The following is a 23,315-nucleotide window of genomic DNA, read 5'->3' as shown; positions in this document are numbered from 1 at the left end:
ATTATAGTAATATAGCAGAGTGTTTTGGAAACAACAATACATAAATACTTATGCTAATAGTGTTTAAAAGGCATTTTAATTTTTTTCAGACAGTAAAAATAAAACAGCTTCTGCAAAAGTGATGTATTAAACAAACTCAAAATAGAAAATTTTATAAGAAATCATTTGTTTGGATTATTTGAATGTACATTACAAATTAACATTATTATTCATTAGTTATATTTCTTTATTGACATATTCTTAAGGAATAATAATAATAGTGATAATCCTGATATTATAAATGCGAAAGTGCCTTTGTTTATGTTGCTTTCACACATAAACTATTCAACTGATTGTACTGAAAATTTACATGAACATTTTTAGGGTCCCTGGGATAAATATAGGCCTATTCTTATTTCAAAAATCCATCCGGGCTACGCCCTACTGGTCTCTAAAACATTTAAAATCTCCACCTTAGTCTCTAGAGTTGCTAAATATTGATTGAAAGAGCCTTAAAATGTAACAAACTGTTCTGAGTAAATATTGTATTATGACAGCAAAACCATGTGTTTAATTAATTTAACCAATATTTTTATTTATTTACATTCATAAAGTGAAAACACAATAAAAGTAACAACACTTCTTATTTCAACATTGTGACAACAAGGCAAACCAATTAATTTATTCTTAATGAACTTAATTTTGAATGTGTAAGGTATGAAATTTTAAGGTGTGTAAGGTATTGAATTTTATTTCCTTAGACATTACTATGTATATATACATTTGTATAACATTGAATCATAAAAAGTACTTGCTCCCCCGGGACTCAAACCCGAATATCTCACTTGACGGGTGAATGTGCTATCATATTGTGCTATATATATATAACTAAGAAGTCTAATTTGTTATTATATTATATATATATATATATATATATATATATATATATATATATATATATATATATATAATAACAAATTAGACTTCTTAGTTTAAATTTCCTTTAATATTTCGGCTTTGCCGTTTTCAAAAAGGTATAATAAAAAGCATAAAACAAAAATAACACAGCAACAAAATTTACACAAGTAAATAAATAAACATTTGCATAAATAAATAAACATGTGATTAACACCAAAGAGAAATATCATGAATAGAGAAATAATTTAGAAAAATAATTTAGAAAAAATTATAATAACAAAAACAATTGATCATTTCATCTTTTATTCAGACCAAAGGGTACTTTTGATTTTAATATTAACTGATGTGCCTGTTCTAAATTTTCTAAGTAAATTTTGTTTCCATTTTCTGGTACTTTGCAAATACCTTTCAATGAATAACATTGTTCAAAATTTTGTTGGTGGCCTAATGCGTGTTGTGAAACCAATTTTTCATCCTGTTTTTTAGACGAACAACGATGATTATTCATTCTTATGTGCAATGGATTGGATATATATATATTGTGTATACATATATATACATATTGTGTCTCGGGGTGAAATAAAAAACTCCAATCGTGCACAGGAACTATAATAAATTTGAATTAGAACTGAAAACCTGAAATAAGGTACCTGAACACTGAAAAATGGGCACCTAATGTATAGCCAATAACTAATTATACATATTTGAAAAATAACATATGACCCTATTGTATTACTTCACAAGTACTTTCACTAAGATATCTATGAAATCTTGGGAGCTGTTCAATCAAATACATGGTATGTTGCATAGAAATTACAGGTGAAGCCACTGATCTGTGTTGGTGGTTAATAAATTACAGATTGCTGTCAATAAGTTAATACAGTATATAAAAATGAAGTGTGTGATGGAATATCAGGCGTCAAAATCAAAACCTCCAGGCTTCTTTGTTTACTTCGGTGAATTCTTCAAATGGTGTATATCGGGTAATTCACCAGGAAATTGTAACATAATTTTTACATTCATCCCAATTATAATTTATTCCAAATTTTCCTCCACTCTCGTCCCAAAGTCAGCCAGCCTAATTGAAGAACATCTAAATTTCCATTTGAAGATTAACTGCTCTTTAATTAAAATACAACCAAAGAATAAAATAGATTAGTGCAAATGGACTACCTATGGTATCTTGGTTTTGAGAGAAAAATTAATATTTCCCTCCAAAATTAATAAGCACTCAGTAAATGAAGAATTAAAACACTTTTATCACAATTACAAACAAATTTATAGAAAGGTGATCAGACCTGCAAAAGCTAATGATAACACCAAAACACTGCTCAAGTCAAACAATTAATAAAAAACAGTGTAATCAACAATATAAAATTATTAAATGATAAACATATTATTGATCTACAGATTGATAGCGAGTAAGTCAGCAATGTCACCTGGGTCGCTGATAAGTTTAATGTATTTTTGGCTCAATTGACACTGACCAAGGACCAACATCAGACACTATTCTCATTAGTACGTAGCCTTTGGTCTCCTCCGTAGACTAGTGAATACAGTCAATTGGCTCTCTAACTGAGAGATCATGGGTTCAAATCCCGAGGAGGTCCAATCATGATAGGAATAACAGCCACAGTGACCAAAAACAAGCCAGCATAGCCAAGAGCTGAGGCTTAAAAGGGAATAAAAAAATAGTACGTAGCCCAGTTGGTTCCATGGCTCTGGTTCCATCACAGGAGGAGATTTCCTGAGTGATAAATGATTTTCCAATAAAGAAATCGAATACGTTTAATCATGTATCAATGTGGCTTCTGAAGTAGTGTTCAAAACATTTGTTTGGGTCGCTTTAACACTTGATAAATGTATCTTTTTCCGTCTGAAACATTTCCCTCTTCTCTTAAATCGCCCAAAGTTACTCAAATTATAAACAGAGTGATTCCAAATCCATTCAAAATTACCGACCAATTCCAATTCTGCCAGTTTTCAGCAAAGTTTTTCTTATTTGGCTTCAATGTTTTTGAAAAACACAATCTACTATCATCAAGCTCAAAAAATTATAACGCGTCATTTGGCAAGATATACTGAGAAAAATTTCATCTGTAGACTTAAAATGTTGCATTACTTTATTTCTAAATAGACAAGAATGTATTCTACAGGTGTCCCGTAATTCTCTGGACAAAGGTATTCGACGTTATTGCTCAGGTCAAGATAAACATATTTCACTCTATGAACATGGGTGTCCGATGCTCCGAGCAGAGGAACTTCAATAACGAGTCGAAATTGGAATATAATAAGGAAGAGCTTGTTTTTTTTATATTATTTTAAATGTAGCAATATTTATATTTGAATGCTTTCCTTGATTTTGCAGTTTATAATATTTATAGATTATAATTGATTTATTTGTTGATTAGGATGCCTAATTTATAGCATTGTAAATATTATTAGCTGCAAAAAACTGGTACGAAAACAATATAAATAATAATAATAATCTGTTTTTATCACAAGTAAATCTATATTCAAATAAAATGTGTTCCAGTAGTTCAGTTCTTTTAAATCCCCCACATAATGACAGTGCGTAGGTGAGGTCAGAGTTCGTAGATGGCTAGTACAGCCTCGCCCTCGCGCACAGATCGCTGGGGCCATTTGTACAAAGCAAGAGTGCGCTGAAACCAGATCTGGTCACCGACTTTTACCGGTGACTTTCCACTCTTTTGTTTTTTGTTTTCTATACTCCATGATACAGACCAACGACCAAGAAAAATAGGTCCATAGAGTAACGAACAAAGATTTCTAATATGACTATGACTTTTCCTACCATGCTGAAAACAACTAAGCTTCCACCGCTCTAAAACGACTTTAGATGATCGGGCACAAAACTTTCTTCTAATCTTTCAAGATTTTAACCCCTAAAATTTTAAATTTTCAGAATTTTTAAGAAATGCCCTCTCTTTTATATTTAACTACCTTATCAAACGAGCATATGTCCCATTCTGAAGTTAATTGTACAACTTAGTTTAGGAAGAATAAATATCGCAGCCCTGACAAATATAAAACTTTGTTCTTCATAATATCTCCCCATATAACGAAACTGCAGTTTAATTGTGAAGATTTAGATTTTTTGTTATCTAGAACATTCACAATTTCAAACCTATATATATATATATATATATATATATATATATATATATATATATATATATATATATATATATATATATATATATATATATATATAGTATGTGTGTATATATACATAAATATATATATATTAATATGTATATTATTATTGAACTCAGTCTCTTGGAATATATATAGAATAGCATATCGTAACTTTTATCTCTTCCTACTCTATGGTACTTATCTCGTTCTCATAAATTGAGATCGAGATCAAAGTCACACAACAGGCAGTCAGTGACAGCCAGTGACGGCCATAAAAATTATATGAATACAAAAGGACAGAGCCGACAAAGGTAAAGTAATGGAAAATAAGAAAGTTACTAATTTGTTAGTTGGGGTTATTCATACTTTAGATTTATTGTTATGAGTGGTGTGTGATGAATTGTAACATATGGGTCTAACTAGAATAGTATTTTTCTGGTCTTAGTGATTTAGGATTTGGTTTTGATTTTAAGGGATTAGGGTAGGTCTAGTTTCGATTTAAACTGTCGTAAATGTTTAAACTAAATGGAACCATCATAAACTTTATTTGCAAAATTTTTGGGCTACCTTTGTGACCCACTGTTAAAACAGTTTCTAATAGACACACTTTAATCTAAATGTAAGGAGCTTCTTCAAGTCTGATTAATATAACAATATTGTTATCCAAAGTATTTATTTGTAAGTTTACTAATTCAAGCCAAACTTTATTTTAGGCTTATATTTTGCACAACTTAAAGCTAAAGCCAGAGTGGTAAAAGATGTTTCACATTATTAACCTATTTTAATCATCCTGAACAAATTGAAATTGGTTTCAAGGGGTGGAAATGAAAACTAGCCTAGCCTAAGTTGTAGAAATTTTAAAGTGGAACTAATTTTGTGTGGAGCAATGTTTTCTTGTGCAATGTTGTGCTGAGCATCACATGACCTTTTAGCCGTGAATCAACCTTATTGATCATTACTGATGTCAGCTGTCTCACCATCTTTGGATACCTTAACCCTCTAGCTGGTATGAAACGAATTTTCGTCGCCAAAGGCCCGTCCAATTTGACAACGACGAATATTCGTCGCCAAAGTAGACATGTACAGTTATTGAAATTTTAGGCAATTAAGGACATATAAATGATTTTTTATATATTCTGGAACAGCATTAACACTATAGTACCTATTTACTGTTCTTACTTCTATTATTGTCTTCTTTGTTTACCGTAAAACATCGTTCTCTATGGACAGCTGACGTGAACGTAGTACGGGTCAACCACATTGTTGTGAAACTGTAAACAAGTGCCGGGTTTTGTGTTTGAGGTTACAAATCCAATAGTATTTGTGGAAATTGTATTTTATAGTGTTTTAGTGTTGTTATTATTGTTTTTTTAGCTTTCTTAGGTTATAGTTTTAGTATGGGTGAAAACTTTAGAGACCGATAAATCTAGTGACGCTGAGTGAAAAATGAAACTTTGTATAAGTTATATTGTACATATGTAAATAAGGTAAGATTAAAATTTATTATTTTATTTTATTTTTGTTTTATCTGTCATACTTATATAAGTAAAAATGCAGTCATGAGGTTATGTTTTCCCACGAAAAATAATATTTATTTATAAATCTACGCGTTTTTAAAATAAGTAAATACGCGTGATTTTTCATACAAGGCCCTGTAGCAAATACGTTTTGAGGTAAAAGTTACAATAGTTATATATTTTTGGAATCAGGACAATATTTTGAATAAGTTATCCATTTACAGTTTTGATGTAAATCTTATTGCTAAGCAGTTACACAACGGAATATTTACAAAAATAATGTCCAAAAAATGTTTTCTTACATTTTATAAAAAAAAAACAAAAATATGTTTCCATGGAAACAATAAGATATTGTTATTATAATGCTCTCCATATAGTTGTGAATACATTGACATATATAGTTTATATTTGGACTAGGCCTAACAGTTATGAAATGTGATACATTATAAGAAATGTCTGCGAGGCTGTTAAAATAGAGCCGCCAGTACAGAGTGACACCATTGCCAGTTCTAGGGTTAAATAAGAATAATAATGGGTAATTGTTAAGTTAACGGCCAGAGCGACAAAATAAGAGTTTCGCATTATTAACCTATTTCTATCGTTATCTTGAACAAAACAATATACTTGGGAATGAAAAATAACAAAGTTATAGAACATTTTTCTCTCATGGAGTAATATCTCATTGTTCTATGGGCATCACATGGTCTTGTTATGACTGTAAGTCATCTTGTTGGTTATTGCTGACGTCAGCCGTTAATTTACACCATCTTTGGATACGTAAAATAACTAATTCTGAAATCGGGGAATTTCACCCAAATAAGGACTTAAAATTTAGACCTTCTAAGAATAAAAGTTTATATCAGCCTGACACACGTACCTCCAACCATTAGCGCGGGGTAGTATCGAAGTAATACGAAAAAAAACCGTTCAGGTAGTACCTATCAGTAAAAAATAAAATTCTAAATTGTGTGATCACAAATGCCTCTGGGGATTATTGCTGTATAGAAAACACAACTTAAAAAATATTGTAAGTTCACCTAACCATAAGTTCCCACTGAGGTTGAGGTTAAGTGGTAGAGAGGACTTCATAGTCCTAACTTCGCCTCTAATAAAGACATTTTTCATTTCATTTCACTACCTTGCAAGAAAAGTAGTTCCACTTTTAATGTTCTAAAATTCATTATTTGTCATTTTCATACCCTAAAACCTTATAATGTTGTATTCTTATATATTGTTTGGTTCAGTAGGACGATAGCAATAGTTAACGTGAATTTTGTTTCTGGTGTGGATAATAATAAATTTGAAAATAGTGCATACAAACACAAGTTTAACAAATAAGCAAATCTAACGTACTGTAACCATAACTTCGTATGTATTTACTATGTGCTTACATACCACGTGGTGGGAGTGAGGCACGGCCTTCATTACAGAGATGTGCCAGTCGAATAAATAGCATCACTCATGGCCTTAGTGTCACTTGAAGGTTGAAGAAAGATCCAGGATGCCATGTTCCTATACAAGCTTTTAAATGCTCTCATCGACGGCGCTCAACTGCTTGAAATGATCAACCTAAGAGTACCTTCAAGAACTAGGTCCCTGGAGCTTTTGGTGAGGCTGCAACTGCATACGCTCTTCAGACAAAACAGCGCAATACCTAGGATGCAGAGAATCGGCTATGAAATATCTCCACATGTAGAATTTTTTAACATGAAGCCATATTTTTAAACCTTTAGGGTTGCTGCTGCGGAGTCGTTCTTGGCGCAATGTATCAGCAATTAGTGATATCAGTTGCTCAAACTGCGGTTTCTACTTCAAGTATATTATTGTTATTGCACTACATAGTCTGTTCTTGTTGTTCTCTTCTATAATTTATAAGTTGTTACTGTATTTTTCAGAGTTTATTGTTATTGTTGTTTTTTTCTAAATTCTGCTTCAAAACTGTGATACTTACATGAGATTCTTTTGCTCGTTTTTATCTTTTTTGGGTCTGTATATTACACATACACATATTATGGTATATTTTTCCATTCTATAATTTGGATAAAATTAGGGTGTTTTTGTTTTCTAGTTTGTAAAACATTCACACACTGTTAAATTGATGACTGCATGAACTTTAAAACTCAGCTATCTTGTTTTTTTCACATTGTAAAATATTATACCGTTGGAAATAAAATAAGTAAATAAACTTCCAATCACATAAAAATACCTTTTCTTGATTTAAAAATAACATATGGTTACACAACAAACTTATGTAACACTATGTCTCACTCTAAAAAGACACAATGACCAATTTAAAAGGGAATAAATTAATTTCCTAATATTTTAACTGCTCACGTAATCTGCAGTCAAACACATGAATAGCTTTCAAAACTAATTAACCGTAAATGCCCTGCAATTGTGCAATAGATGCAATCGAAGAGGCAGTACTGCACGAATATGATTTCAAAACTAATTGACAGTATTAGAGTTAAATGTACATAATTTTTATAGTTGTAAGTAGAATTGTTAGGTCATGTTTAATACATGTTAGTAACTCCTGCAGCAAGAATAGGTAACAGTGCACTGAAAATATAGGAAGAGGGTAATTTGGATATGAATAAGCTGGGCTTTTGTTGTTTCAGTTTTTCTCCCCTGAACAAACTTACTCGGCTAATTATTAACAGCTACATGGCCTAATTATTATCAGAGACATTGGTCAAACATCCTGTCTGAAAACTGATATTACCAGTGTAAAACAGTTATTACGTTGTTTTGGAGACTTAAAAGGAGATATGTTTAATCCATCTTAGGAACCTGAGGCGTAATCATATCTTTCCTTGTGTGGCTTGAGTCTTACAGCACTCTAATTAATCAAGGCTTATTAACATCAGCCAATTAGTTAACCATCAGTTGAGATTATGCCACTTTGGTATTGAAAAAACAATAAATACACATTTATGAGAGTCTAGCATCTTAGATTACTTTGAGCCGCCATTTGGGTATCTAATAACATATTCATGCAATATAATAATTGAGAAAATACATTATACACAATAAACAAATACACAAAACAAATAAATTTTACACCAAAAATACATGTACACAAATATAATTAACATCATGCAACCATATTGAAGCAATAGGCTTCTAAATAAGTTGTATTTTAATTACATAATGGTGAAGTAGACTAAATTTTCAGTATCATTCATAAAAGTACAGCAGGTATATTTGGTGTGCCCAAGGTCAAATCAGTATTGTGCATAAAGTAGCATACCATGCATAAACTGTATTATAAAATTGTTCATTTTAAATGGGGCAAGGGTCATATCAATAGTATTTTATGTCTATAAACCAAATGTATAAGAGGTTTCTAAATTTAGGGTTAACACAGACCTGGAAAGTCAGGGAACACTTAAGATGCAAAAAATCATGGAAAATAGTTTAAAAAAAAATAATAATTCAGGAAATGTTTATTCCCTGTGAGAAATTTTATTTGAAAAATTTTCAAACCAAATAAAATGCCAGATGGACACTAAATAGACTTTTAATATTAGACCTCTATGACCAAGAAAGTATGATTCAGATCATAGACCACAAAAATACAAGGCTGTTCAAAATTTTTCAAAACTTTCAATCCAAGTCTAAATATTCAACAGCCAGATCTAGGAAAACACATTTAATATGCTCTTATAAACATTCTATAACTAACAAGATTATTTGTTTAAATATTGTTATTGACAATAGAAGGTTTGAAAGGATCTTGGACATTTGCCATTATTATGTTATAAAAAAAGTGTTACGGTATATAACATAAACTTTTGTAACATAATATGATGGCACATGACTGAAGCCCTGTTAACAAGATTCATTTTAGACAGTATTTCAGAACAGCAAAAATAAAATATGCATTACTCGAGAATGTGTAGCAGCAACATGCTTAGAAATATATATGTTAGTGGGCTTTTAGAAGAAAACTCAATAACTCTAATATTATTGGATAATTATTGTTTTTCATTATCACTTGGAAACAAGCATATTTTCTGAACGGTGGTAAGTTATCAAGCTAAACCTCATCTTTCTGAATCAGTTAAAAAGGTGGTTTCCTATAAATAAAAACCTTGTTGAAAAATTATTTTATCAAAGTCATACTGCTTAAAAGAGAATGGATAATGTTATAATTTGACCTTTTAGGCATTACAAAGTGCCTATTTGTATTAGAAAATTATTTCCGCTTGAGATGATAACACTGTCCAAGGATTATTTGTTCAACTTGGGAAAATTCAGAGGAAGAGGTTAAGACTTTTTACACTATAAATCATGAAACTCAATATAATTTCAGATGATCTAATGTTATGATATAAAATTATAAGAGAAGGTGACACTCATTAATAACATGTGTTTCTCTATCACTAAGAAGGAATGCAAAAAGAGAGTGTATTTTTTTATGAAATTTTAAAACTCTAAATTTGACAAAAAGGTGGTAAATTATATAGAGTGTATTAGATAATTTATGTAAATTTTTTTAACCTTTTGATCCCAGCCATTTAAACAAATCTGTCATAAATTCCAAGAATATACTGTATGGATCTGTTAACGAATCTCAGTAGAATTTTCCCTTTTTGCAGATCTTTCCTAAAAAATAAACGTTTTTTTAACCAATTTTAAGATTATATTTTGTTTTTATTTGCATGATATATATATATATTGAACTATTTTAAAATTATAATTATGATATACATTTATTCATAGAAATTATATAGGATAAAAATACTGTACCTGATCTATTTTTTAAATCTTTTAAATTTCTATTTATGAAAGGTACAATGTTAATAAGCAGTTATCAGATCACTTCATGTAAAAATATAGTTAGTTAAAAATGAGCAAGTACTCTAAATGTCATTGACTTATCTCACCAAATAAATCAAATATATGATTTTTTAGAAATTTTTATGCTATTTGGAAATTAAAAGTTCACTCAGCATTACTATTGAAGGTCAAACTAATTAGGCCTTACAAAAAGTACTGATATGAACAACTATACAGAAAGATATTCTTGAGAAAGAAAACAAATTCCACATGTAAACTAACTCTAATTAGTAAGGAAACTGTGGTGACATGGTGAAAACCTTAAGGTGTTGCCATGGCATCAGGGTGACCAGATGTCTCATATTAGGAGGACATGTCCTCCTTTTTAATGTTTGTTAACCTGTCCTCGTAGCTATTGAAAATTATGTAAAATATCCGGCTTTTTGACAAACACTTAAATGTTTGAAAATAGTAGCATACATTCAAAAATTCTTTTGATTTCCAAGGTCCCGAAGATAGGCCGTGAAAACTGGTTTTGCAACGTATACATAATGCCAAGGCATGTGAACTGCTGTTAGATTCAGTTGTATGTTGAGTGTTGTCTGTAGTGTCTCTGACTCACTGTTGATTCTGTGTGCTCAGTTGTACTCAGGCTACTACCCCTTGATTTTCTATTTATGTATTGAATGGTAGGTTAATTTTGTTATAATACGTTATATATGTTTCTGTTATTATAGCTTACTAATAATGCAAAGAACCAATCCAATTAATGAATTCCAATTATTTCACAAAATTTATTTTTAATATTCTAAAAATTTGGATTCAAATCAGTTTTAATTTTTAAAGAGAATAATTCTAACAATAATTAATTAAATATTATGCCACATACAAAATAATAGCACTAAATAATACTTTTACCCACCAATATATTCTTTTATAATATTTTATTTTTAATTTTATGTGTCATACTAAATCCAATTTAAGTGTTCTTTTATTTGCATTATATTATGTTAAAATACAATACTAATTTATAATTTGTTTTAATATGTATAAATAATTGTTTTTCACAAAGTTTATAAGAATATTTAATAATGTCCTCAGTTTTGTTTTAATGTCTTCTTTTTTCACCCCCAAAAGTCCCCCTTTCAGGAATTTACGGCTAGTCACTCTGCATAGCATGGCTCAGTTCTTAGCATCAATATTTATTTATTGTGACAGTCAGTAATTTGGTGAGTCATTCATCATTATGCTTATGGATACATTTCCTTGTAAGCACTATAGTACTTCCTGGAGATTTCATTATCAGCTCCAAACAGTAAAATACACTTTAATAAATAATAAATATAGACATTGGTTAAAAGTAGAATTCAAGCTATTCTGATTTTCTTCTTTCACATTTCTAGAGCATGAAAGAATACCTACAATGGGAAGATTAAAAAAAGAAACCTTGCACTTTAACTTTATAAACACAAGTATATGTACTGTAGTGGAAATATTTTATTGTAAATATTACAAACAGCCATGAAATTATTGTAAATTGACACTATAAATTTCTCAATGATATTGTAATAAAGAGTTTCTGATTTCTAAAGTAGGCAAACCTTTTTTTGTAAACCTGAATAATTCAATGAGTTATTTTTAGGCCCATGAAATATGGAAAATAAATTAGTGGATTATATAGGCATTAATTTAAAGTTGAATTTGAGCTATACTGATTTTCTTCTTACATACTAATCTTACTAGAGCATAAAATCCTATCTATTAATTAAGAGAAAATATTTCAAGGAAATATCTTAGACAGCTTCTAACCAACCCTTTTTTGGTTTAGAGTTAAGATAACAAAGTCCCCAAAGTGAAAGAAATCACTTTTAAAGTTTTGTTCAAATTCTTCCTTTACACATTTATTGTCATTTATATTTTCTGTGCTTTCAATAATATTTATTGAAGTCTTTATTTACTTATTTGTTTTGACAACAGTTTCATCAGAATATCTTGAGTGTCTTTAATTACACTTAAAGATGAATATAAACAGCATATATAATTAAGTTATTTTGGATAGAAGCCAAACAAGAAATTTCCTCCATTACACCTGGCTCAGGATTTCAAACTGTGGACACCTGGATCTTTTCCAAAAAGATGTTATAAAACTAATATTTAATCTAAAAACATATTTTAATATTTAACTTCAATTTAATAAATATGTATTTAACACAAGGAACAAAATAACAATAGACGTAGAAATTTAAAAGAAAAATTTCTACATAAAGAATAAAATGGAATTTATCAAAATTAAATTAATTTTTAACAGTGTGATAAAATTCACATTGAGAAAACAAATGATAATACATTTCTATTTTAAAATGAATTCAGGCACTCAGACTTTCAAAGATGTCAACTTTTTCAATAACCTTAGTAGCTTCTGATTTAATTACCTTTGATCAGTTAAAGGTGTGTTGTACCCAAGAATCCTATAGAACTAAACAAAATTATTTTCATCAATAATAGTTGTTTAAAATAAGTTTCTATAAAGGATCATACAACTTAAACTTAAGTTCCTAAATTATAGCTCATATGAGGTTTTCTACAGTTTTGACACTGATAGTATGGTAATTATTTAAGCTGATGTCCAGTTTTTTGTGGGTCAGTGTATGAGATTTAACTTTTGCAGGACAATTTGAAACTGAAGTAGTTTAGCCTGACTACAATTGTTTTAACTCAAACTCTACTAGTTATCAGTGATTAGTGTCCTCATATATTGTTGATAAGCAGTCTGTTCAAAAAAAATTTATATTTGTATGAAAGTGTGGATGTGGTGTTGCAATAAACTAAATAATAATAACAAATATTACAAATAATTTATGTATTCTTTATATTTTCAGAGAAGAATGTAATTTTTTTAATCAACAAATAATAATAAAAAAATAAAACAAAATTACATTCTTTTCTGAAAATATAAAGAATACATAAATTATTGGTAATATATATATATATATATATATATATATATATATATATATATATATATATAATGCAAGATACAAACTAATGCAGATTTCATTCTGAAATCTCAAAATAAATGTAAAGCAGCCTGGAAGATAATCAATAAGGAAACTGGTCGTTTAATTAAACAAAGCACTCCAAATTTACCCATTAGTGCTACTGAGTTTAACAATTATTTTGTTAATGTTGGTAATAACAGCCAACAAGGTTTTCCTATTGATAAAATTGCAACCCCACTTGAAATTTTTACAGTCTGTTAAACCTGTAAAGGATCCTAAACTGTATTTTAAATTTAACTTTGTAGATTGTGTTACTGTGAATAAATGTATAAGTAGTCTAAGTAATTCAAAGGCAGAAGATGTTTATGGGCTTTCAAATTATGTTCTCAAGAAGTTAGGTTTAGTTTTGCTCATTCCTTTAAACGATTCTAATCAACTGGAGTTTTTCGGAGGGAGTTTTCCCCAATTGTCTAAAGGTAACAGCTGTAAGTCCCATTTTCAAAAAAGGTGATAGGCTCAGTGTAAATAATTACCGTCCGATTGCTCTTGTGCCAGTAATATCCAAGCTGATAGAGTCCATTGTTAAGGATCAGTTAGAAACCTATTTTGAAACAAACCATTTTCTTACTTTTGCTCAGTTTGGATTTAGAAGAGGATTATCTACCATTAAGGCGGTAGAAAATCTGGTTTTCCAATGTTATCGAGGGTTTTGAACACAACGAAGAAACTAGAACATTACTTTTAGACCTTAGTAAAGCTTTTTGACCTTGTTCCGCATAAAGAACTTCTAGAAAAGCTTAATTTCTATGGCTTGGAGAATGTTGAATTATCTTTTATGAAATCTTATTTGGTATACAGGTCACAATTTGTAAAACTTGGAGACCAAAGATCGGACCTGAGGATGGTGACGAGGGGGGTTCCACAGGGCTCTGTCCTTGGTCCCTTCCTTTTCATAATTTTTGTAATGACTTACCTAATTTTCTTCCAGAAAAGTGCCTTCTTTTATGCCGATAATACCACACTTTATACATCTAGTCCTGATCGAGAACGTAATGAATTGGTCATTAATTATATGAAGGAGCGTTGTGATCTTTGGTTTTCATCCAATAAGCTTATCTTAAATAATGATAAAACTGAAGAAATCATCTTTAGTTTAAGTAAATCTACTCTTCATATAAGACAGTTAACTTTCTTGGAATTAATTTGGATTCTAAATTGAATGTGGGACATTCATAACAAGCATTTATGTACTTGCCTTTCTAGAGAGTTTTATTTCTGATCCGTAAATTAAAAATGTGTACTCATTTAGATTTAGTGACCCAAGCTTATTATGCATTTTTCATTCACGTTTACTTTATGGTATTACTCTTTGGGGTAATTCCAGTGGAGCTCAAGAAGTTTTCATGTGGCAAAAAAAAGTGGTCAGGTGTATAAAAGGTCTTGGGGATAGAGATTCATGTCGAACTTTATTTCCTGAGCTTAAAATACTCACATTACCTAGTCTATTTATCTTCTACAGTCTCACCCATGTCAAGGAAAACTTAAATAGTTTTGTTTCAAGAGGTTCAATCCACTATTACAATACCAGAGGTCAAGAATCTATTGGATGTAAGATATGCTAGACTGAGTAAAACCCAAAAGTCTTTTTAGCTTTGTTTGTATAAAACTTTTAAATAAATTTGCCCTTGAACATTAGAAATCTTCCAATTAATGCTTTTAAAACAAAAATTAAAAATTGGCTGATTAGTCAAGCATTTTATAGTGTAGCTGAATTTGAAAATGGGGAATTTCTATTCTATAAAATTGTAGTCCAAGATATTATGTAAAATATGTGTTTTTTACTTGAATCTTTGTACTTATTTGTGTGTTTAATTTATTTATAGATTTTTATTCATTTATATGTTTTTAACTTACTACACTTATTGTTATACATTTTAAATGTAGATTTACCATATCTTATTCACTTTTGTTGACTACAGATCTATTCTATTTGACCCATATAATTTGACATGTAACCTTTAATATCTAAGATTACACTAAGGCTGTGTAAGTTTGACTATGTCTATTGCAACTACTGTTGATTAATGACAATAAACATATTTCATTTCATATATATATATATATAAATTTATATGGAATAAATTGAAATTATTAAACTATTTAAGAATAATGTATTGCTGAATATTGTTATTATAAACTAATTTTAATTGAGAAAAGATTGATTACTATTTTGTTGTTGTTTTTGGAGGAGTCTTTTGCTTGTTGTTTGAATTTTTACATGTATCTCTGTTGTTAATTAAAAGAAATTAGTTTATAACGGTAGAAAATAATTTGAATATTCCATTCTATACTTTTCTATTTATTTCATCACTGTGTGAAGTAAAGTTGGACTAAAGTTGTTTTCTGTTCTCTGAAATAAATAATAATAGTAATAAATAAAATACTAATAGTACTTTAATATGTTTTACATGATCAATTTAACATTTGTAGATTCATTACAAAACTTAACAAACACCACAGAACAATAAATATGGCACAAACATTCTTGTAAAAAGCATGTTTTATATTTTAAAACATTAATTGTAAATTTATATAGCTTATTAATTATTTTTGACTAATAGAAGCGTTAGAAATTATTTTCGTTATTAATCTAATTAAAATGTAGTGTCATGCTTAGGGTATGAGCCTAAAATGGAGTTTAAGAAGTATAAAAATATGGAGCCTGTGGCAGCGTTCCAGAGTGGAGACAGAAATAGCACAAAGCAGATCTTTGTGTGGGTCTGTCAAACCAGTCAGTGTTGTTGCACCATGCGAAGAGGAGTGTCGTCAGTGCGCGGCTCTGTGAGGAGTCGTGGCTCGTCCACTTCCACCACGGCAAGCGACCCTCGGGAGAAGCTGCAAGACTGTTGTCGCAAACTGGTGGCATTCATGTGCACACAGGTCGGAGTGGGTGGTCTCATTGTCTGTTATGCAGTTATTGGAGCTGTCAGTTTCATGCATATTGAGGGAACTAAAGAGGCTCCTGAGGCGGAGAAGGTCAACATGTACAGGAATACTTGTGCCCTGGAACTCTGGCAACTGACTACAGACGAGAACATTTTTAATGCCAGCTCATGGAGTATTCGAGCAGACATGGTGGTGCAGATTTTCCAGAATAATGTGACTGCAGCAATTAAAAAAGGTTATGATACACGGAGAGCGGAAGAAAGATGGTCTTTTCCAGCGGCATTGATGTTTTCTCTATCGATCTTCACGATGTTAGGATATGGTAATATGGTCCCTCGAACGAGCTGGGGGAAGTTGGTAACTGTCATATATGCCGTGTTTGGTATTCCATTGTACGCCTTGTACTTTATGAACATGGGTAAAGTGTTGGCTCAAGTGTTTCGATGGGTGTACACCAAAGTTTATATTTACAGTGTGGAAGATCGGCAGAAGCGGATTGAAGGTGATTTAGGGCAAGCGAACCCGAGAATTGTTGTACCGTCTACAGCCTGTCTCTGGGTCATGGGTGCTTACATTGCGACTGGGTCTATGATGTTTAAGGCTTGGGAAAACTGGACATACCTCGACAGTACATACTTCTGTGTTACTAGCTTGTGTAAAATCGGCTTTGGAGATTTTGTGCCTGGAGCAAACATACTAGAATCTAAGAGTGGGAATCAAACCAAACTGGTCATAAATTTTGTGTACATTCTTCTCGGAATGGGGCTTATGGCGATGTGCTACAATCTGATGAGAGAACTGGTGCGAGTTAAAATGAGAGATTTTAAGGAAAATATTGGAATTTGTTTTGAAGTTATTAGGCTTAGAGCGATCGCCTGCTATAGAAGACGAAGATCTTTGGATTGATGATGCGGACTAGGAACTGTTTGAATATACAAACTAAAATAGACATAAGGTTTTAATCTTTTTTACTTTTATATGAAATGTGTCATGAGCCTATGAAATCTGTTTGTGTTATTTAAATTTCATGTTTTTTTATATAACTATTTGAAAATAATTTAGTTGTTTGATTTTTTGTGTGAGAATAAGAGAACAATTTATTACACAAGTATGGACACATCATAAAGCATCTTAATCCATTACTTAATGTTGTGGGTTTATTTTTGAAAGTTGGTTCCTAAATTAAGGTAAGTATCTAATCTTGGTTTTGATTTTGTTATGAATAAATACACTGTAATGTATAAGAATCCAGAAGTTACTTCCTACTCCTTTTTAAAATAATAAAAGTGGAAATATGCATTTTGATGGATTTTTACAAATTAGTATGTCAAAAAATTGTTAGAAATCTGTCTGAATCGTCTCCAAAGAGTTCATAAATAGTTTCATCACATACAAATCTATAGGGCTAGGGAAGATTTTTGACATACCAGCTAGTTTTGCTTTAAAACTTATAAAAATCAAAATGATTCTTTCAATTTATTGTCAAACATGTCTAAGCTTTTATTTTTCAAGTCCATCAATATATGACACAAATACACCTGAATATCTTTTCAGATATTTAAATAAGTTTCTGAGTTAATTTAATAGAACATTAAACCATGTACTACCAATATCAAATTTCTCAGATATTGAGAAATTACATGTAAACTGCCAGCATCCTTAACATTAGGTGGACATAGACAATAAATTATAAAAGTGTCATATTAGCACTTATTTAAAGTGAGCTTCATGTTTATGATACATCTTTTTATTCATGTTGTGGATAATTCTTTTATTGCAACATTCCTATGAGCAGCCTGAGTTATTTTAGTTCTTATTTCAACATACCGATGCTACCTCCTTCACTCCTGCTAAATGTCTGACATTCTGACTTTTGTTAATATGTTAGTAATTTTAAATTAACCTTAGGTACTTTTTTGGTGTTCTGTTCTGTTCAAGTTTGACAGTATTACATGTGCATTTTTAATGTTCAGGACTGAATTTTATTTGTGAAAAATAATTTGTTTTTAGCATACAATTCTGTCTCTTGTAATTTTACTGTAGTAATTTTTAAATAGACTATACTTTTTTAGTGTTCTGTTATGTCCATGATTTTCCTTTGTTATTGACAAAAGCATAAATTTTAATTTTGCAGTACCCTGATAAATAAAAAGTCATTCTTTATGAACAATATAATGCTCTTTGTAATTAGTAGTAATTAGAAGAATAGCATTGATAGAATTATTTCAACAAAATAAATATATTTAGAACTAGTTCACAACTAACTATATTTACTACAAAATTTGTAAAAGTAATTCAAAGAGATATCCTTTTATTAGCTTTCTTTAAAGCATATGATAAAAAATAATTTTGTTCTTGAAATTATTATGAATCCAGTTTCTTTTCTGGAATGAGTTTTATATTCTAATTATACTCTTTTCAAAATAAATATGATATGGCATCATTTCAGAAAGTCTTTAAAATTTACAAGAAGGAGCTAGGTATATATTTTAAACACGACTTCTTTTCTTTGTGCTAGAACTTTATAATGTGGCAAATTTAGTAATTTTAGAATCAAAACCTTGTACAAAATTTAAGTAGAGTAATCAGTCATAACGTTTTGAACAGTGTAACTGTATACAACAAAATGGGTGTTGTTTTATGTGTAACACTTAAACACTATGAGATATAAAACAGATTATCATTAATACTTGGAGAATGGCAGGAATCAGCTTTTTTCCACAATTGATTGGGCAACTGGCAATGAAAAATTAGTCTCTATTCTAACTGAGCGAGCGTGTTTTGGCTCGAGTCCTATTTATAGAGTTCTCAGTTTATAGGCTGTCTAAAGCATGTGATCATTACTCAAACGCTACTTGGAATCTTTTCCAAGGTTTCATAACTCCGCTATCTGTAATATAAATATTCTATTTATAATTGTGTTAATAATAAATTTTCCAATTTAGATAAGTTATTCCTTTAAATTAAAAAAATTATTCACTAGAAATCCTCATTTTTATTATAGGAATCCATACAGACATAGATGGTATCATGATTATAATTTTTTAAGAACTTGTTAGTTAGGTTACTGAAAATATCGTTAAATGATTTTGGTAAGGACCTAGGTTAATTTTCCCTTTTATTTCTATTAAAAGTTTATTTTATTTAGTCAGTTTTAGGATGTTTTTGTAGACAAAGAAACTCAGTTTATGTTAGTTGTTTTTATATTTTTACTAGACTCTTTATTTAGATCCATGTGGTTGGGATTATACTCTGGAAAGCCCAGAAAGTGAGAGCCAATTAGCATTGTACAAGAACATTTTTAATAGTTTTTTATGTGGAGTTAATAAAGAAATTGACCATCAATTGCACTATTTTGGTGGGTGCCTCATAAAAAAGAGAACAGACAGGTTTAAAAACAATAATTTTTTCATAGGTATTACATTTTTACCCTTAAAATCAACTATCAGGCATGTAAGTAAAAGTTATGTTAGGGTCAGCTAAAAAGTGACAAAATTGTGACTTTCGGGTTATTTTTCATCTTGCTTGTTGGCTGATACTGATATATCTGCATACTATATATGGACTTATAAAAATGTCAAGCTTAGGAGGCTGTCGCTTTACAGAGATGATTCAAATAAAGTTTTATAGGAAATCTTAATCTCTTTGGACAATACTCTAAAAGTTCGCTGCACGGTTTCAGATTTTGTCTCTTTACCTTTTCATTTTTTTGCAATGAAAATGTACTTATGTACAATTATTTTTGGTAATTTGAATACACAACAATATGTTGTTGAAAAAGTGAGAGATAAACAGTATGTCACTGTTACAGGGGTGGAGTGTGACAGTGTATACAATGTCTTGAATGCGGTTCAACTGGAGGCTCTCATGCTGGATCAGCCAATTTTTCACTACGGGAAACGTTGGTCAGAAGGTAAGACTTTCTTTGCGATGCGATTGATGTAACTGGGTTTTCATGGAAAAACATAGAGGGAATGGTTGATGGATAATGTGTCGACATATACAACATTTAGACCTTTTTCTGAAGAAGAAAAAGAAGAAGAGGGTAGAAACTTTTGAAGTGATGTGTGGCAAATATTTATAATTTTCTAACATTATTAACTCGGAGTGCTAAGAGCCGATGAGATCGGCCCACAGGTATTTCTGAAAAGTGCCAAGAGTTGACTGGATCGGTTTTTCAAATATTTACATTATTTTATTATTCTGTTACTAAATGTTGACATATGGCATTATACTTAGTCTCATTTTATACATAATAAATCAAATAAACATAGGTTATCTATAGGATCTTGATTTAATTTGTTACCGCTGGTAAAGGCTATTTGACAAATATGAGAGACAACTTTTATGCAATTGCAGATTTTTAATATTTTTGACGAATACATAAGAAAAGTAATACTCAGTATCACAGATACTTACTTATTTTTAAACTTGGTAAGTTGTACTTGTTCCTACTTACACAGGAAACAGTAATAAAGTTGTATATAAATGTATTAAGATAAAAAATTACAATTTTTCTTTACCAACATGTAAAAAATTTAAATTTTGTTGCATAACTTTTTCATTTAATAATTTCAAGAGATGCTATCATTCAAATAAATATTACGTCATATCCTACTTTCCCCCCCCCCCACACAATAAAACAAACACTATCCCATTATGATTATTTTCGCAAAAGTTGTGAATTATTTTGTGGAACACTACACAATTACCAAATATACAAAAATTGAATCTCACTTATAAAAGTAATAAAAACTCAGTACCTAATAAAGATACTTACTTTTTTGAATTTTGGTATGTTTATTCCTATGTACATAAGGAATATAAAAAATAGGCTTACAAATAAAGTAAGATCATAAAATTACAATTTTTCTATTCCGAAGTTTTAAAAAAATAACATTTTTGTTTGCATTATTTTTTATTTTAAGAACAATAACAATAAAAACATGATAACAATAAAACGAAATGATTCAGAAAACCTATACAGGACCTAAAATAAACCTATTCACTGGCCTAATGATTCTTTAACTATTGAAGGAAGAGTGATTGTAAAACTCAGCTAAGAAAAGGATGTTGTACATAATTAGACACATTGAATAAGTGTGTGATTAATACAGGGTTAAGAAATATTTATATACCATAATGTACTATTATTTAATAATCTTACCAGTTCGTTTTTTTAGTAATCTGTCTATTTACAATTGAAGTTTGTGCTTCAAAAATAAGTATAAATCAGTTGTATTTCTTTGGCTTCAAAGAATCTTTAAATAGAATCTTATATCAGCTGAAAGTTGGCTTGGAAACAAAGACCGCCTTTCATCCAGTGACTGTTCAAACAAACTTCCTGTCCTGCTGACAGTCTTTGTTTATGACAAATATCATCTTCATTTATGTATTTATAAAGAATTATCCATATGATGTCGAAAATAGAAAATTGTATATATTTACAATAAGAGTGTGAATTTATTTTGTTTTTCATTATTATTTTGTCATTTCTGATTTGTGGTTCTCATGACTAAAAAGTTACAGTTGCTGTATAGTTTGTGTTTATTTTCAATACTTGATTTTCACATTTTAAACGTAAGTTATTTTTAATTAGGAAAAGTGTATGGTTGCCATTAGGACATATGAATGACAAAGTAGACTCTAATTATCTGAAATCAATGCTTTGTTATGACCATATCGGTTTTCCTCAATGATACTCATTTATTACTGGTAAAGACTACATGGCAATTTGTCATACATTCTCTCATTGAAAATACATCATTGTACACTTCAATATTAAGAGCTATGCAATCCTCCAGTTTGTTGAGATCTTTAAAAGAAGCAATACATTACATAAATAAAAATCAATTAAAACAAACCAATTAATGAATTAAAAACTAACTACGACACAGATAAAAGAATTTCCTAAGATCAACAATATTCCTTTAATTCATGATTAAACCCAAAAAACTCATCCACTTTATAAAATGGGTGTTGCAAAAGGAAGAAGCCAATTTGTCTTTTGAAAATACCAAATGACAGTGATTCTTATCTATTTGGCAGTGCATTCCATGATTTTGGTCCAAGAGATAATGTTGCTAATGAATACAGTTTGGAAGTAAGTTTTTTTGTTACTTTGTTACAATGTCCTGTTCAAACTCCCTCTAAACATTGTTAGCATAACTTGCTGAAGATCGCCCTACGTTGACTGCGTCAATTTGTCGCGAGATCTGCCCGTCGTAGTTGTGTCAATTTGCTGTGTCGGTTTTTTAGTGTTGTTGACGCCCCATGTAGTTGTGCGCCTTTTTGTTACCAGTCCCACGTTGCTGTACCATTTTGCTCCAGATGGTGTTGGTCGCCATCTTGCTCAAAATCTGCCCAAAGCTAGCTGCGTTCCCTTGGTACTGCTTGAAACTCTGCCACCTTCCAGATAAACAAATTGCTGTCCCAATCCTCTCCCAATCACTACTCAAAATGTGCTCCCTCTCATTGGTGATGTAAATTACTTCGTGTTAGCTAACTCATACTATTCCAACTTAATACCAAATTACTATTAAATTTGAATGTCTGTGGTGTTGTCACCAACAACAAGTCTATGTCTATCTCAGGTTTTTAAATAGGTTGAGTAGTGGTTAAAAAATTTAATATCACTCCATTAAAGTTCCTATCACACTTTTTTATAAATGGGATACTCAAAGAAAAGTCAAACCAAGTGACCTTGACGTTAATTTATTCCATATTACACTATCCATACATATATAATTCCACTCACCTTGCTTTGATAATTTAAGAGTCTAACATAATATCCCATCCTTCATTAAAATTTCAATACACTATATTACAGTTTCCTATTAATTTCACCACTACTATATCAGGAGAATCCACACAACCTCCTTGCTTCAAGTCTGGAAAGAGAAGACGGAATCTCCGTATAAAACTACACATACCGACTCAAAACAATACTCATCCCCTCTCCCGTTCAAATCAGCGTCTTCACGAATAAATATAATTTGATTCTTTTCTTATA

The 23,315-nt window shown here is 30.3% G+C and overlaps 2 protein-coding genes across 2 annotated transcripts in view; both read left to right on the top strand.

The window, feature by feature from the left end:
- Positions 1 to 15,902: 15,902 nt before the first annotated feature.
- LOC124362449 (two pore potassium channel protein sup-9) lies at positions 15,903 to 17,209 on the top strand. Its single transcript, XM_046816966.1, has one exon. The coding sequence runs from the start codon at positions 16,049 to 16,051 to the stop codon at positions 17,207 to 17,209; it is 1,161 nt and encodes a 386-aa protein (XP_046672922.1). The 5' UTR covers positions 15,903 to 16,048.
- A 144-nt stretch (positions 17,210 to 17,353) lies between these two features.
- LOC124362450 (mitochondrial protein C2orf69 homolog) overlaps positions 17,354 to 23,315 on the top strand; it is a 47,988-nt gene continuing 42,026 nt past the window's right edge. The window contains 2 exon segments of the mRNA XM_046816967.1: positions 17,354 to 17,490; positions 20,115 to 20,216. Coding sequence (XP_046672923.1) covers positions 20,148 to 20,216 — 69 coding nt within the window. The 5' untranslated portion in view covers positions 17,354 to 17,490; positions 20,115 to 20,147.

Source organism: Homalodisca vitripennis, chromosome 5 (assembly GCF_021130785.1).
Source record: "Homalodisca vitripennis isolate AUS2020 chromosome 5, UT_GWSS_2.1, whole genome shotgun sequence".
NCBI classification, from domain to species: domain Eukaryota; kingdom Metazoa; phylum Arthropoda; class Insecta; order Hemiptera; family Cicadellidae; genus Homalodisca; species Homalodisca vitripennis.
The sequence above is the reverse complement of the archived record's forward strand: the minus strand, read 5'-3'. Positions and strand labels throughout refer to the sequence as shown.